This window comes from Acipenser ruthenus, chromosome 34 (assembly GCF_902713425.1).
Source record: "Acipenser ruthenus chromosome 34, fAciRut3.2 maternal haplotype, whole genome shotgun sequence".
Lineage (NCBI taxonomy): Eukaryota > Metazoa > Chordata > Actinopteri > Acipenseriformes > Acipenseridae > Acipenser > Acipenser ruthenus.
Genome location: NC_081222.1, coordinates 3207385 through 3221343, shown reverse-complemented (window position 1 = coordinate 3221343; position 13959 = coordinate 3207385). Strand labels below are relative to the sequence as shown.

At 41.6% G+C, this 13959-nt stretch overlaps 2 protein-coding genes across 6 annotated transcripts in view; one reads left to right on the top strand and one right to left on the bottom strand.

The window, feature by feature from the left end:
- LOC117965607 (transforming growth factor beta receptor type 3-like) overlaps nt 1-11269 on the top strand; it is a 25835-nt gene extending 14566 nt beyond the window's left edge. For 2 of the 4 annotated variants that reach the window (XM_059007018.1, XM_059007019.1), the window contains exons 11-18: nt 1201-1326; nt 2792-2968; nt 3773-4177; nt 5363-5522; nt 6828-6893; nt 7142-7249; nt 9426-9519; nt 10835-11269. In XM_059007018.1, coding sequence (XP_058863001.1) covers nt 1201-1326; nt 2792-2968; nt 3773-4177; nt 5363-5522; nt 6828-6893; nt 7142-7249; nt 9426-9517 — 1134 coding nt within the window. In that variant the 3' untranslated portion in view covers nt 9518-9519; nt 10835-11269. The remainder of the gene's footprint in view (nt 1-1200; nt 1327-2791; nt 2969-3772; nt 4178-5362; nt 5523-6827; nt 6894-7141; nt 7250-9425; nt 9520-10834) is intronic. The other 2 variants (XM_059007020.1, XM_059007021.1) reach the window with 2 other exon arrangements.
- LOC117968259 (KN motif and ankyrin repeat domain-containing protein 2-like) overlaps nt 8872-13959 on the bottom strand; it is a 68892-nt gene continuing 63804 nt past the window's right edge. For both annotated transcript variants that reach the window (XM_034915884.2, XM_059007017.1), the window contains one exon: nt 8872-13959. In XM_034915884.2, coding sequence (XP_034771775.2) covers nt 13909-13959 — 51 coding nt within the window. In that variant the 3' untranslated portion in view covers nt 8872-13908.

The window sequence follows — 13959 nt, the reverse complement described above, 5'->3', positions numbered from 1 at the left end:
CGGGAGCCCTTTTGTGTTCCCTCAGCTTAACATTTTAGGAAACAATACAAAAAAAACAATGGAAAATAATAAACACAGTATACATTACAAGAGTATATACACTATAGTAGAAAGAAGGGACTACCTATCTATCTATCTATCTATATCTATCTACCTGTCTATCTATCTGTTGTGGCAGGGACAGGGTTAAAAGCCTCCCTGCCAAGTTTAATTGTTTAATTGTATTAGTTAATTGTTTTGGCAGTTGGCCTTGTTATTGCAAATTGAGGCCACCTGCCAAGTATAACAGGAGAGCAGCCAGTCTGCTCGGGGGCTGCTACTGTGTGAAGAGCCTGATGGTGCGTCGTGTACTGTGTTCAAAGATACTGTGTGAACATTCGTGTTTGTGTAGATAATGTCAGGTAAACAGCTTAGCTGTCCTGCAAGTTAGTCGGGGAACCTGCATAAGTGTCTAGTAAGGGCTTGAAAGAGCTAGGTGTGTGTTTTGGTTATTATTTTGCTATGTAAAATAAAAGTGTGCAGAGAAAGTGCTGAAAACAAGTTCCTGTGTGTGTCTGGGTCAGGTACGTGCTGGAAAAAGAACCCGAGAGAATGTCTCTCGCACTATCTACCTATCTACATTTATACATAACGAAGAAAAAAAGTAATTGAGAAACTGAAAACTCACGATTTTAATAGTTAGCTGCAACGTTTTGGCTTCCTCCTTCTTCAGCTAGCATGGTAGAAACAGCCAGGAAGACTGAGGCTGTAGTTTCAGTTTGAAAGCTGCACAGTGACTTACAGCTGAATGTTCTAAGAACACTGAGACACTTCTGAGGTGGAGTTCCAATCCTAAAAGGATGCATCATCTTCCAGGTTCAGTCCATGGGGAAGTGAAGCCTCAAGTCTACGAATCCAGAAGTTTTCCCTTTTATCTAACATGTTAGGATTGTACACTTCTATTGGAATCGAGTCCTATATGTTGCTGTATAAGGACACTCCTTTGCTGTTATCAATATTTCCCTGTTTTTTGATGCGTGGGTCAGACAGTGAAATGAAGAGTTGTATTGTATATATGCATGGTCTCATTTAGGTGCAGGGAGGGTGAGGGAGTTTGCTTGTCACTGTTGCCTCTTTCAGGTTTTTTAGGTTGATATAAAAATGCCTCGACTCCAGCTGGTCGTAATTATATCCATATCCTCTAATTTCTCTGCTGCCCAGGTGTTGCTATGGAAACCTTCAGGTTCCGTTACCACCGGCAACGACACAGAAGAGAAAGAGACCCCTCCTGCACCGAGAGGCGCTGGCCGATCGCCTCAAGTTATTAATGTGAGAGAATTAGGAAAGGTGTTTTATTTTTGTATTTTTTTATCTTGTGTACATTTTGTAACCTGTTCACCACCAATAGTTGACAACGGTGTTTGGGTGCTGTGTAAGGGAAGTCCAGCAGGGAGCAGCACTGGGTTATTTATTTATTTATTTATTTATTTATTTGACCGACGCCTTCCTCCAAGACGACTTGCTGGTGTTACAGGGCAGTGCAGGGTTGCAATGCAAGTACAGTATGGTTTACAGTAAGTGCAGTAATACTATTAGAATACAGTATGAACTAGGATGCAGCAAGTTAGGATTACAACAGATATATCTACAAAGACATTGTAGTACAATAGTGCATCAGCTGAGGATCCAGTAACGTGGTGCTGAGGTCAGGCAAGTCCAGTGCAAGGTAGGAGGGGCAGATCAAGAGATCTGCAAGCGCAGTCTGAACAGGGGGGTCGTGAGGAGGCGATGGAAGACAGTGAGAGACGGAGCAATCCTGAAGTTTATATTGGTCAGAGTTCCTAGTGAACTGGTTAACAACTGATCATACGGGTCCTGCTGGAGGGTCGGTGCTCACTTAAGCGTGCCAGCTTTAAAATTGTACTTATTCATTCAGCACGTGCACTCGAAGGTTGTTTGTTGATTGTGTCCGCTCTGCTAAATGATTTATTTTCTGTAAACGTGTGTAACAGACAGCTATGGCCACAAGTTTTGCATCACCTAGAATTTTAGGATTGAGACATTTAATATAAAAAACAAAACAAAAAAAACTCAATTTAGATCTCTTATTTAATATCATGTAATAAAAAAAAACTACATATTGTTATTGCAGAAGTCTACAGGAAGCCATAATAGCAGTACAGTATTTAATGTTAGATTTCAAAATGTCACATTTTTAAATTTTTGTCAGTATACAGAAAACTACAAAGCGGTGTGTAATTCAATATGTTAATGTAACATTATTCATCAGGTTTCATTTGACCTTTGTAAAGCAAAATTAGTTCATTCTATAGGGTGATGCAAAACGTTTGGCCATAGCTGTACATCACCATAGTAGTTCTCATGAGATGGGAAAGTTGGTATTACTTTCACTATTTAAATGTTTCTTAATTAAACATTACATTACAGATAAAATGTACGAACAGCAATAATGATTAATTTACACGTTGCTGTTGTTATTATTTTTAAAGAAACAATCAGGTACCATTACACAATTAAAACTGCACATGGAAAATGATTACACATACAAAGCAAGTTCTTCATCCTCCAAAAAGCACACCTTCTATACCCCAGATCATTTCAAACACATTCAGTTTAGACTCTAGAGGCTGCCAGCACTTTAAAAATGACTGAAACACCTCCAGTTAAAACCTGGTTCTGGCAGGGTTTTATTCTGCTTTTGATTATTGCCAGTTTGGCCTCCACTCCTCGCTGTCATTACCAGGCACCTGTCAATCTCTCTCTCTCTCTTTCCCACTGTCTGTCACGGCAGTTCAGCTGCCTGGCCCCCTCCCCAGCCTTCCGAGGCGGGCAGCCCGGGGCAGTGCGTATCTCGGGGGGTCTGGGCGGACCCCCTTTCTTCAGCATGGACCTGTACAGCTCAGAGTCCTTCCTACAACACTACCCGGGCCCCTGCATCATCTCAGCCAACAGTCGGGTCTTCGTGGAGGTAAAGTACTGCAGCCAGATGAGGAAGAAGCAAATGAGAGAGTGGCACGGTATAGAAACAGGGCTTGGATCCAGGCACCTGTTTTCCGTTGTGCTGTATTCAAAATGCATGGCTTATTTTATAACAGGCATGGAAATAAGGCTATTGCATAGCAGGTTTGATCATTCCAGGTTTTAAATGTGCAATACCTGCCTTTTTTTTCTGTCGCCTCCAAAACTTTTAAAATTAAAGAAAGAAAAGAAGTTCCTCACAAAGCACATTACAGTCAGTCCTCTCCCCTTATGAGAATACAAGTTCCCTTGCCATCCTTTTAAAAAGGATTCATTTCTGTACAGAGGAGAGGAGAATCTGCAAGGCAGCGTATGTAAACTTGTCTTTGAAATAAAAATGCACCCCATATGCCATTCAGTACTGATTTCCCCCTGCCTTTGAAATAAGACTTTGCATAGCAGTTTCACCCATTTCAGGTTTTACTATGAGCTTGGTTAGCCACAGTATCTAGGTAACAAGCTCAGGTGTCTTATTAAACTCACAGTAAAACCAAGCATGGATCAAACCACTATGCAATTAGAGTCTTATTCCCATCCCTGTGCTGTTTAAGGTTAAAAATGACGCAGTAGTTTAATTGCGCCTGTTTCACACTTTCCTTTTTAGTTCCTGACTTAGATTTATTTTTATTGTGCCTTAAACTGATGTAAACGTGCCTTAAACTGATGTAACTTAATCGAAGGACCAACACAACTTAAGAGGAAGTGGTAAAGCCAACCCGAAGTGGCTCCTCTTTCTCTCTAATTCTCTCTCCAGGTGGTGGTTCTGTGGAGCGAGCCTGGCCTGGGTCTGGGGGTGCAGTCCTGCTTCCTGTCCCCTCTCTCGGACCCCGAGGGGGGGCCGGGCTGGACGGTCATCGCGGGGGAGTGTCCTCAGGACGACTCGGTCACGTTCTACAGCGAGGGAGCGGGGGGGAAGAGGAGCAGCCCTGCCTGGGAGGGAGCGGGGAGGAGCTCCTTCTTCAACCAGGGACACAGCGGGGGACAGACCTTCTACACCGCAGAGCGTGCCCCGGAGGGACGGGGGGGGACAAGGGACAGACGGCTGTTTAGCTTTGTGTTGCGTCCGCAGTACAACAACTCGGTCCAGTTCCTGCACTGCAAACTGACGCTGTGTGAGAGGGGGGGTGCGCCCCCAAGCCATGGGGCTGGCATGCCCAGGGTAGGTGCAGCGTTATGTCTGACATCTGATACAGTGCTTAGCCACCCCTCCTATATTATTATTTTTTAAATCCAGTCTCACAAGCCAGAATATGCAGTACATTATGTGTTGCCGGACAGTGGGGGATAAAAAAAGGGTTTTGTACCAGAAACGGAATCTAGTTATGTAAATGATGTAGTTTTTCTCATTTCAAAAATGGTTGGGGATTACAGGGTTAAATACTAAAAGTAACAAAAAGTGTTACTGACAAGGCTGTAGGGTTTAAAACACAATGCATTATTTTGTACGCATTCCTGCAACATTATCACGATTGTTTTGATATTGTTGTTAACATCCCCCTAGTTATAAATCAGTTTTATTTTTGTTGTGCATCAGTTATGCATCGGGTCTTCCCCATCAGAGTGTCTTCTGCATTCTCAACATCTGCAGCTTCAATCCAGCCCTTTCAATCAGAAACATGTCATTGCTTCCCGACTCCTCTCGCAAAGTTCAGTGTTTTTGATTTCCGAGGTAAAATAAGTAGTCAAACCTAATTTTATGACCAGGGATATGTTGAAAAAGATGTTGCAGGAATACATACAACAAAGCAGAAAGCAAGGGAAAGTGATGCATTGTGTTTTAAACCCGACAGCCTGTTCAGTAACGCTTTAAATATGTCTTTCTCAGTCTTCAATGTTCGAGTTTTGATTTACATAAAGTGCTGATCCCTGGAGCCAGCATTACACTTCAGCACCGGGCCAGTAGCAAATACATGTTACCTGGAGGTAAAGCGCTGGAGGCTCATATATTACAGTGAAGCTACGTCTTGGTTGGTCCCCATCACTACTATCTCATTGTATCTTAACAAAAGCCGAGTCCAGTATTAGCATGAAATAAATAACAGCTACTCTCATGTTATAAAAAACATTCCTTATATCGCTGGGTGGTGTGGACTCCACTTCCCAAAGTGTTAAAGTGGGAAGGATCTTGTACTGGTCTCACTGGGAGGAATGTTTTAGAAGATAAAGAGAAACGATAGAGAAAGAAAAGACGAGGAAGTAGGGGAGAGTTATAGATTTTGTGGTGGTATTTTGGTAATGGGTTATCGGTTATTAATTGTGCTGTTGTTTGTTGCTTCCTTGTCTTTTTCCCTCTCCCTCTCTCTCGCTCACTCCCTTTCACCCCTCCCTCCCTCTCTGTCTGCAGTGTGTGTCCCTGGACGAGGCCTGCACTGGCAGTATCGCCCCGCTCTCGGACAGCTCTCTCTGGGGTCAGTTTGGCCGGACGCTGTCCAAACCCATCCTGGTCACTCAGGAGGGGGAGCTGCCTGCCCTAGGATTGCCCAGGATAGCAGCCCATTCTGCCGGTCAGCTCACAAAACAACGGGATGTTAATACAGCAGTGTGCACATTTATTAGCGCGCCTCATTGCTTCTGTAGTTTTTTTTTTGTACGTATGAAATCAAAGCACTGTCAATGAAAATCTTGGAAAATTGTCAAAATAGGCAAATTAGCGATTGTCTAATTTAATTGATGACTGTAATAGGCCACACGTGCAATTCATTTAAAATAGTAAGAGAAAAAGAACACATAGTCACACCTGGTAAAATGCACGAGACATTTTAGAAGTTGTTTAAGATACTTAAAGCACAAAGCGGTCAACATTTTCACACATGAGTGCCTAATGTTTCTATATCACTGTTTACTGACAGAAAATTAAAATTCTCACACCCATAGGTTTTCATGCAGGTAGGTATATAAAGGATATAAATGACAAATCTTGAGGTGTTCAGATACGTTTTCACACGACTGTATGGTCAGTACAATTATGTTAGACTGTAGAATTAGGGACCTTGTGTTTAAAACTAAAATGTTGTTAGTAAAGTTGCCCGTACTTGCTTTGAAATCTGCCTCACCTCTGTCTGAATGCATTTGTTGGTACAGTCATTTTGCCTTCTCCATGACCAGCATTCACTATAGGAGCGCCTGTCTGGTTGCATTTCACACACTGGTTGAGTGATTGCATGCTTCCGTCTGAAAGTGGGGTGTTCGTAAGTCTGGTGTTCGTAACTCTGAGGTTCTGATACATTTTTTTATTTTTAATACCAACAGCAGGTTTCACAGATCCACAGTTTAGAAGTCCTAAAAGTCTTTTTCAATGTCTTCAGTTGACATTTGTCATTACATTTATTATATATTTGGTATTTTTAAAGCTGGCACTTCTAGTTATGGATGGTGTTAGGGCAGTACTTGAAAACCGTTCTCTGTGTGTGTAACTTCACAGGTCTGTGTGTTCATAGAATATTCATAATGTAGTTGTTACTGTTTCCTTATAAAAGTTTCCCATAGTAAAAGCACAGCAAAGTGGAACAAAGCACAGTGAAATCATGGTAAAGCATAGGTACGCATTGGAAATCGCAGAGAGGCATGGTAAAGCATATTAAAAAGCAAACCATGCTAACTAACCCTTATAGAAGTTTCCCATAGTACAAGCATAGTAAAGTGGAATTAAAGCCAAGTGAAAGCATAGTAAAGCAGAGAGAGGTATGGTAAAACATTAAAAAGCACGGCAAACCAGGGTAAACTATGCATGGCAAGTAAAAGTGCAAACATACTGAGGTTGTTAACAAAGAAAAAGTTCTTCATTATTATTATTCAATTTTTTTTCCCAGGAAATATAATGGGAAAACCAAGAGCCGGCTCCCTTTCCGTTCCCTGGGCCAGCCCTTCGGCTGCTTGTAAGTGTCTGCGATCACTTCGTCCAGACTAAACATGTTGAAACGAGGGGCTTGGAGGAGAAGCTGGCCGGCCCAGGCCGAATCCAGCATGGTAGCGCGTGAGCCCAGGTTGCTGGGATCATTTAGAGCTGTTAATAGTTTGCACATTTCCAAGTGGTAAATGCTTGAGTTGTATTGAGCAGACCCACACGCTACGGTCCGTGTAGAATTTCCTGTCTGCATTGTTTAACTGCCTCTCTCGCACACAGACGTGGACGCTGGGCTGGACGCCCGCGTGGTTGTTGGCATCACGTTCACAGCCTTCCTGATCGGCGTGTGCCTGACTGCGGCGCTCTGGTGCATCTACTCCAGAACAGGTAAACTGTCTGCCTCTTCCCTTCACTCTGCCTGCTTCTTCAAGGGGACTAGCACTGGGGATAAATGCAAGTAATCAACAGCGCTCCAGATGATCTGCGTACTGGGTGTTTTACGCATTGACAGAATATGAATTACGCATGATGTTTAAATGTCATGTGTAACAAATACACAGAGCAGTTTCACTGCACAGCTTGAGTTTGCATGTTATCACGCTTCTTGTGGTTCATTGGTTCCCGGAGTCTCGGTGGTTAATTGTAAATATTATTATTATTATTATTATTATTATTATTATTATTATTTATTTCTTAGCAGACGCCCTTATCCAGGGCGACTTACAATTGTTACAAGATATCACATTATACATTATTTCACATTATACAGATATCACATTATTTTTACATACAATTACCCATTTATACAGTTGGTTTTTTACTGGAGCAATCTAGGTAAAGTACCTTGCTCAAGGGTACAACAGCAGTGTCCCCCACCTGGGATTGAACCAACGACCCTCCGGTCAAGAGTCCAGAGCCCTAACCACTACTCCACACTGCTGCCCCATATACTGCATATCCTGCATGCCGTGGCTAGAGAATGCCGGGACATTGTAGCCTGCCTGGGAATTGCCAGAAACGTGACCAATAAGTACAAGTTAAAAAAAATATATATATATTTTAAAACAACATACAGTTGAATCCACTCACTTGCAATGCGTGTTTGTGACAGGTGAATAAGAGACTGGATTCTGGATTTCTCTGCGCTGTCTTAGTGTCCCTCTCAACCTAATCTACCATTTTACCTACAGGTAGTGGACAGAAAAATGGAAACACCAATGTAAAGTCACTTAATAGGGCGTTGGGCCACTATGGCATCCCGCTCTGTGGAGTTCCCGGCGGACCGTTTTTGATGAAACTGGCTGCTCGCGCCCCAGGTTGAAATTTGCAGTCAATTGATCTGCAGTGGCTCGCCTGTTTTGCCTTGCACTTCGAATTAATGCACGGATATCACGATCCTGGAGTATGCGCTTCCGCCCACTATTGCCCTTTGCTGATGATGTCATTCTCTCGGAGTTCCATGCCGACATCACCTTAGACACCGTTGCTCGTGAAACATCAGCAAGTTGAGCTGTCTTGGTCACTGAAGCTCCTGCCAAACGCACCCCAAAAATCACCCCTCTTTCAAAGTCACTGAGGTCTCCTCTTGCAGCCATGCTAGCCATAATTATAGGCAACCAGGCCTGTTCATCATTTTTATACATGACCCTAAGCATGCTGGGATGTTATATGCTTAATTAACGCATGAGCGACACCTGTGTGGAAGCCTTTGCTTTCAATATACTTGGTGTCCCTCATTTACCCAGGTGTTTCCATTTTTTTGTCCACTACCTGTACATGTCAACTGAATTTTGACAATATTCTGTGTTTGGATGCTTTATATTGCTATAGCAAAGCAATCAGTCAGGAATACAATATTATCGTTTCTTTATAAATATATAGTATGTGAATGCAGACCTTTTGTTCAGTATATTCCATCTGCAGCGTTGGAATTAAAAATATGTATGTTCCGTTTCTGTGTTTTATTAGCTTCACAGCCATATTGTTTGTGGTCAATAAAGCAAATAAGAATCATTTATTGTTTTTATTGTGAGACCAACTTTTTGTACATTTATCGAAAGTAACATTGCAGTTCAAATGTAAGACTAGTTAATGCATAGCCCATAAGTTAGCATTAAAGTATGTACAGTATTTCGTGAAAGTGCTCATGGCTTCAAGGTAATGTTGCATTTTACCCACAAAGTTCGTTATCACTCTAAAGCTAACAAAAACTAGCAAAATGTCTTCACACACACACAAAAAAAACCAAAAACATTTGTTTGGTATATAATAGCATTAACACCCTTCACAGCGGTTAGTACCTGCTAGATAACTGACCTCGTCTTTTGCCAACTCGCCTTCGACTCATTACACTCGGCTGTTGCCACTGTGAAATATCTGGCAGGTACCAGCAATGGAATCAAGACTCCTATTGCATAGCAGTTTCACCCATTCCAGGTTTTACTACAACTTGATTAGCTCCAGTGTATAGGTAACATGCTCACGTGTGTCTTACTGATGCATCAAACTGCTATGCAATGGGAGTCTTATTTCTATTCCTGAGGTAACTGCTTTGTGTTTTCAGACGTGTCGAAGCAAAAAAAGGGAAACCCACCTTTCAACGACAATGAAGATCCCCGGAGACCCTGTGTGGACCGCTGCAGTAGCTCTGTGTAGAGGTGAGGACTGTACCCCATTGTGTACCCCATAACCTGATGATAGAGAACTCCACTCAACACCGCAGAGCGCTCTGTAGTATAGGAAAGAGAACTCCACTCTCAACACTGCAGAGCGCTCTAGTAGTATAGGAAAGAGAACTCCACTCAACACTGCAGAGCGCTCTAGTAGTATAGGAAAGAGAACTCCACTCTCAACACTGCAGAGCGCTCTAGTAGTATAGGAAAGGGAACTCCACTCAACACTGCAGAGCGCTCTAGTAGTATAGGAAAGAGAACTCCACTCAACACTGCAAAGCGCTCTAGTAGTATAGGAAAGAGAACTCCACTCAACACTGCAGAGCGCTCTAGTAGTATAGGAAAGAGAACTCCACTCAACACTGCAGAGTGCTCCAGTAGTATAGGAAAGAGAACTCCACTAAACACTGCAGAGCACTCTAGTAGTATAGGAAAGAGAACTCCACTCAACACTGCAGAGCGCTTTAGTAGTATAGGAAAGAGAACTCCACTCAACACTGCAGAGTGCTCCAGTAGTATAGGAAAGGGAACTCCACTAAACACTGCAGAGCACTCTAGTAGTATAGGAAAGAGAACTCCACTCAACACTGCAGAGCGCTCTAGTAGTATAGGAAAGAGAACTCCACTCAACACTGCAGAGTGCTCCAGTAGTATAGGAAAGAGAACTCCACTAAACACTGCAGAGCACTCTAGTAGTATAGGAAAGAGAACTCCACTCAACACTGCAGAGCGCTCTAGTAGTATAGGAAAGAGAACTCCACTAAACACTGCAGAGCGCTCCAGTAGTATAGGAAAGAGAACTCCACTCAACACTGCAGAGTGCTCCAGTAGTATAGGAAAGAGAACTCCACTAAACACTGCAGAGCGCTCTAGTAGTATAGGAAAGAGAACTCCACTAAACACTGCAGAGCACTCTAGTAGTATAGGAAAGAGAACTCCTCTCAACATCGCAGAGCGCTCTAGTAGTATAAGAAAGAGAACTCCACTCAACACTGCAGAGCGCTCTAGCAGTATAGGAAAGAGAACTCCACTCAACACTGCAGAGCGCTCTAATAGTATAGGAAAGAGAACTCCACTCAACACTGCAGAGTGCTCCAGCAGTATAGGAAAGAGAACTCCACTCAACACTGCAGAGCGCTGCAGTAGTATAGGAAAGAGAACTCCACTCAGCACTGCAGAGCGCTCTAGTACTAGAGCAAATAGAACCCCACTCAACACTCCACTACACCCTGCATTCACAAGCGTCGTCCAATTCAACAAAGAAAAAAAGTAAACGCTTTCTTTTCCCTCTTCATTTCAGGCTTGTTGCTTCCCGACAAGATAAACAGCCTCACTTTATTCTGCATTGAATGTGTCTCAGTGCCTGTCCGCTTACTGTCTCTCAAACCCACTCAAGGAAAAACGGCACAGCTGTTGAGCTACAGCATTTTTCCATCTGCGTTTTTGTTCGTTTTCAAACCAGCTCGGAGTAGCTGTGTCCTCTCTCTCTACAGTTAAGCCATTGCACTTCTCTACTGCTACCAGCTACCCTGAGCACAAAAAGACAAGTTCTGTTTACCTAGACTTTTTTTTTTTTTTTTTTTTATACCGACAATTCAGCGTTGACTCAGTTTGATTGTATGTAAAAAAGGAAGAAAGAAATACTGGTAATTATAAGAATAATACAAATATGCTGCTTTGTATCTGAAAATGTGATGCCTTGTTTTAATATAATAAATCTTCTTTTTTTTTTTTTTCAAATGTACTCTTTTGATGTTGTGGTGTTTCTCAACTTATATAAAGTTGTATGTCTGTGTGATTGTGTGTGTGTGATTGTGTGTGTGTGTGTGTGTGTGATTTGTAACAGAGCAGGAACATTCAAAAAACAATTTACAGTAATGTCATAAGAGACAGTCCCAACCAGGCGTGTTGTAAACGTATTGTCCCAAACATGGAGGCCCAATTTAATCTACAAACAGGTTTTTAAATATAGAAATAGTACTGTTATTTCCGGTGATCCACATTTGCTCTGTTTTATATTTTCCTAATAGGCTTCCAGACCACCCAAGTGACTGTATTTCGCTGGTCAGACCTGCAAATTGACATTAAAACCTGCAGACCCGCGACAGTCATTGTACAACCCGCAAAATCAAACTGATATGTGAGATTTGATTTAAGGTCAATCTTGGCTGGTTCCCGGCCTCAGTGTGCAGCACAGGACTAGAGTCTGAATAAGCAGATAAGGTTTATCAACATCAACATCAACATGAACCAGTGTTATTGCTTTTATTGATTCAAAATGTCCATCAAAAAGCAGGAGTTCATTTTAAGACTGGCGTTGAGGCTTTGGAAATGTGGCCAATATAAAGTCTAATGAGACGTGATGGTTTTGTTTCGACAGTTTCTAAAGATTCTACTGACAAAGGTGCTTGCTATATTAAATTGGAAGCGCTTAACCCATAAAGTGTTTGATATGATTCTGTTTACTTGATTGACAATTTTATAATGTATTATTAATACAAATACTAAACACGAAGGATGGTCCGCAGAACACTTCACAGATATCTACTGAAAATTTCAGCGGATCTGGCCTGCCTCTACTCCTCACTGGGATCCTTTAAGACCCGACTTGACAAAGTTCTGAGATCAATCAGCTGCTAGGAACCGGACGAGCACAGACAGGCCGAATGGCCTCCTCTCGCTCGTAAATGTTCTTACAATCTTTTGTTCTAAATGAGTGCTAATCAGAGTCTGTGAAACGTCTATTAATGAGAAGACACACAGTTAAAAAATGTAATTAAATATAAGAAAAGTCGCCTTATTTGGGGAAAACAACGATCTGACATAAGAAAAAGGAACTCTGAAGTGTGAAATGTACAGTTCATTTTATACACAGGAGAAAAACTTTTTTTCTGCACAATTCTGAAAAGACACAAGTAAAAACAGGAAAAATTACAAAGAAATAGTGAACGTTCAATAAAATACAAAAATACCATACAATAAACAGTCTAGGGTTTTATATATATCAGTTAAATAATACAAATATAAAGTATTCAGATTATACATCAGTACTAATCTTAAACTAAGTGTAGGAAAGTTTTTGAATAAAATTAAAAAGTAGTGTTTTAAACCTTAAAAAAAAAAAAAAAAGCTTATAAAACAGCTTATATTGCTTCTCCATTTTATTTGGCTTGTATTTTTATGTAGTTTTGATTTTAAATAAAAGTATAATATTGTAATTATGTATTTATTGATTGCGTTATTTGGTATATATTTTCACATACTGTAAAACATTGTACAATAGCGCGCCAGTCTGCATGTAAAAAAACTGATGTTGAAAGCGAGTATCAAGGAGCAAAAGAAGCATAAAGAAGGTAGGACCTTGTAAAACAAAATAACCTCATTAAATAAAGAAGGGGTCTCCGATCAAAATCCTTTAAAACCAACAGCAGTGTTCCCTGTCCTAAATGTTGCCCAAACCCTAAATTCACTTTAAAGAGGTTTCATGAAGGTGCAGTTCCGGGGTTCCTGGAAAAAGGGGGCTGCGACTTCCAGACTGACGTTTACATAGCTGTGTGGCGTGTGTAACGATAGACACGGTTCAGCTGCAGTGAAATGTCGAAATTTAAAAAGAAATATCAAACCATCTCCTTGCTGGAATTAAACTGGGTCGTTGTGTGTGTGTGTGTTTTATTTCTTAAATATTATACTTTAACATGTAAAAACGGATAGAAATGGGAGCACATTTAATACAAAATCTAATACATTTTTCTAAAATGACAAGCAACTTTTCTATAGAAACCACAGTGCCACCAATCTGCAAAGCAGTCCATCTTCCTAACTTCCTCCCCGCCACTAACTTTTAGACAAACGACTGCGTCCTTCAGTTTCAGCAGTTTGTACGGTGCAGTGTTTAGTGCTGTGTAGTGTCAGAAACAGATACGTCCTGATTGAGAGGGATAGGGATACAGGGGTGTCCAATCGCCGTCCTGGACAGCCTTTCCACTCCAGGTTTAACACCTAAAATGACATAATGAACTACTTCTGGATGGAGTGGTTTAATTGGTTCAATTAAACAATTTAGAACAGCGTTGGAACAAAGACCAGGAGTGGAAGGGATGACTTTGACCACCCCTGGTACAGAATATTGCAGAGGTTACAGGAATCTGTAAGGAGTTGTTAAAATCGAGCTGGACGGACCGATAAAGGACATCTTTATTCAGAATTGATCCAGAGCCATGGCTGCTTAGCGGAAGTCTTGGAAGCCACGCAGTTGAGAAGGTCTCCATTTCAGAGCAGTTCATTTTGGAAGACAGGAGATCATTATATTATTATAGTATGTAAGAAATCAAAGCAGTTCCCCCCTAGGGCAGGGTAATCCCAAACCCTCCCAAGTTACTTTGCCTCAGCGGGTGGACTTGTCCCAAGTAGTGACTTCTGGGCCAC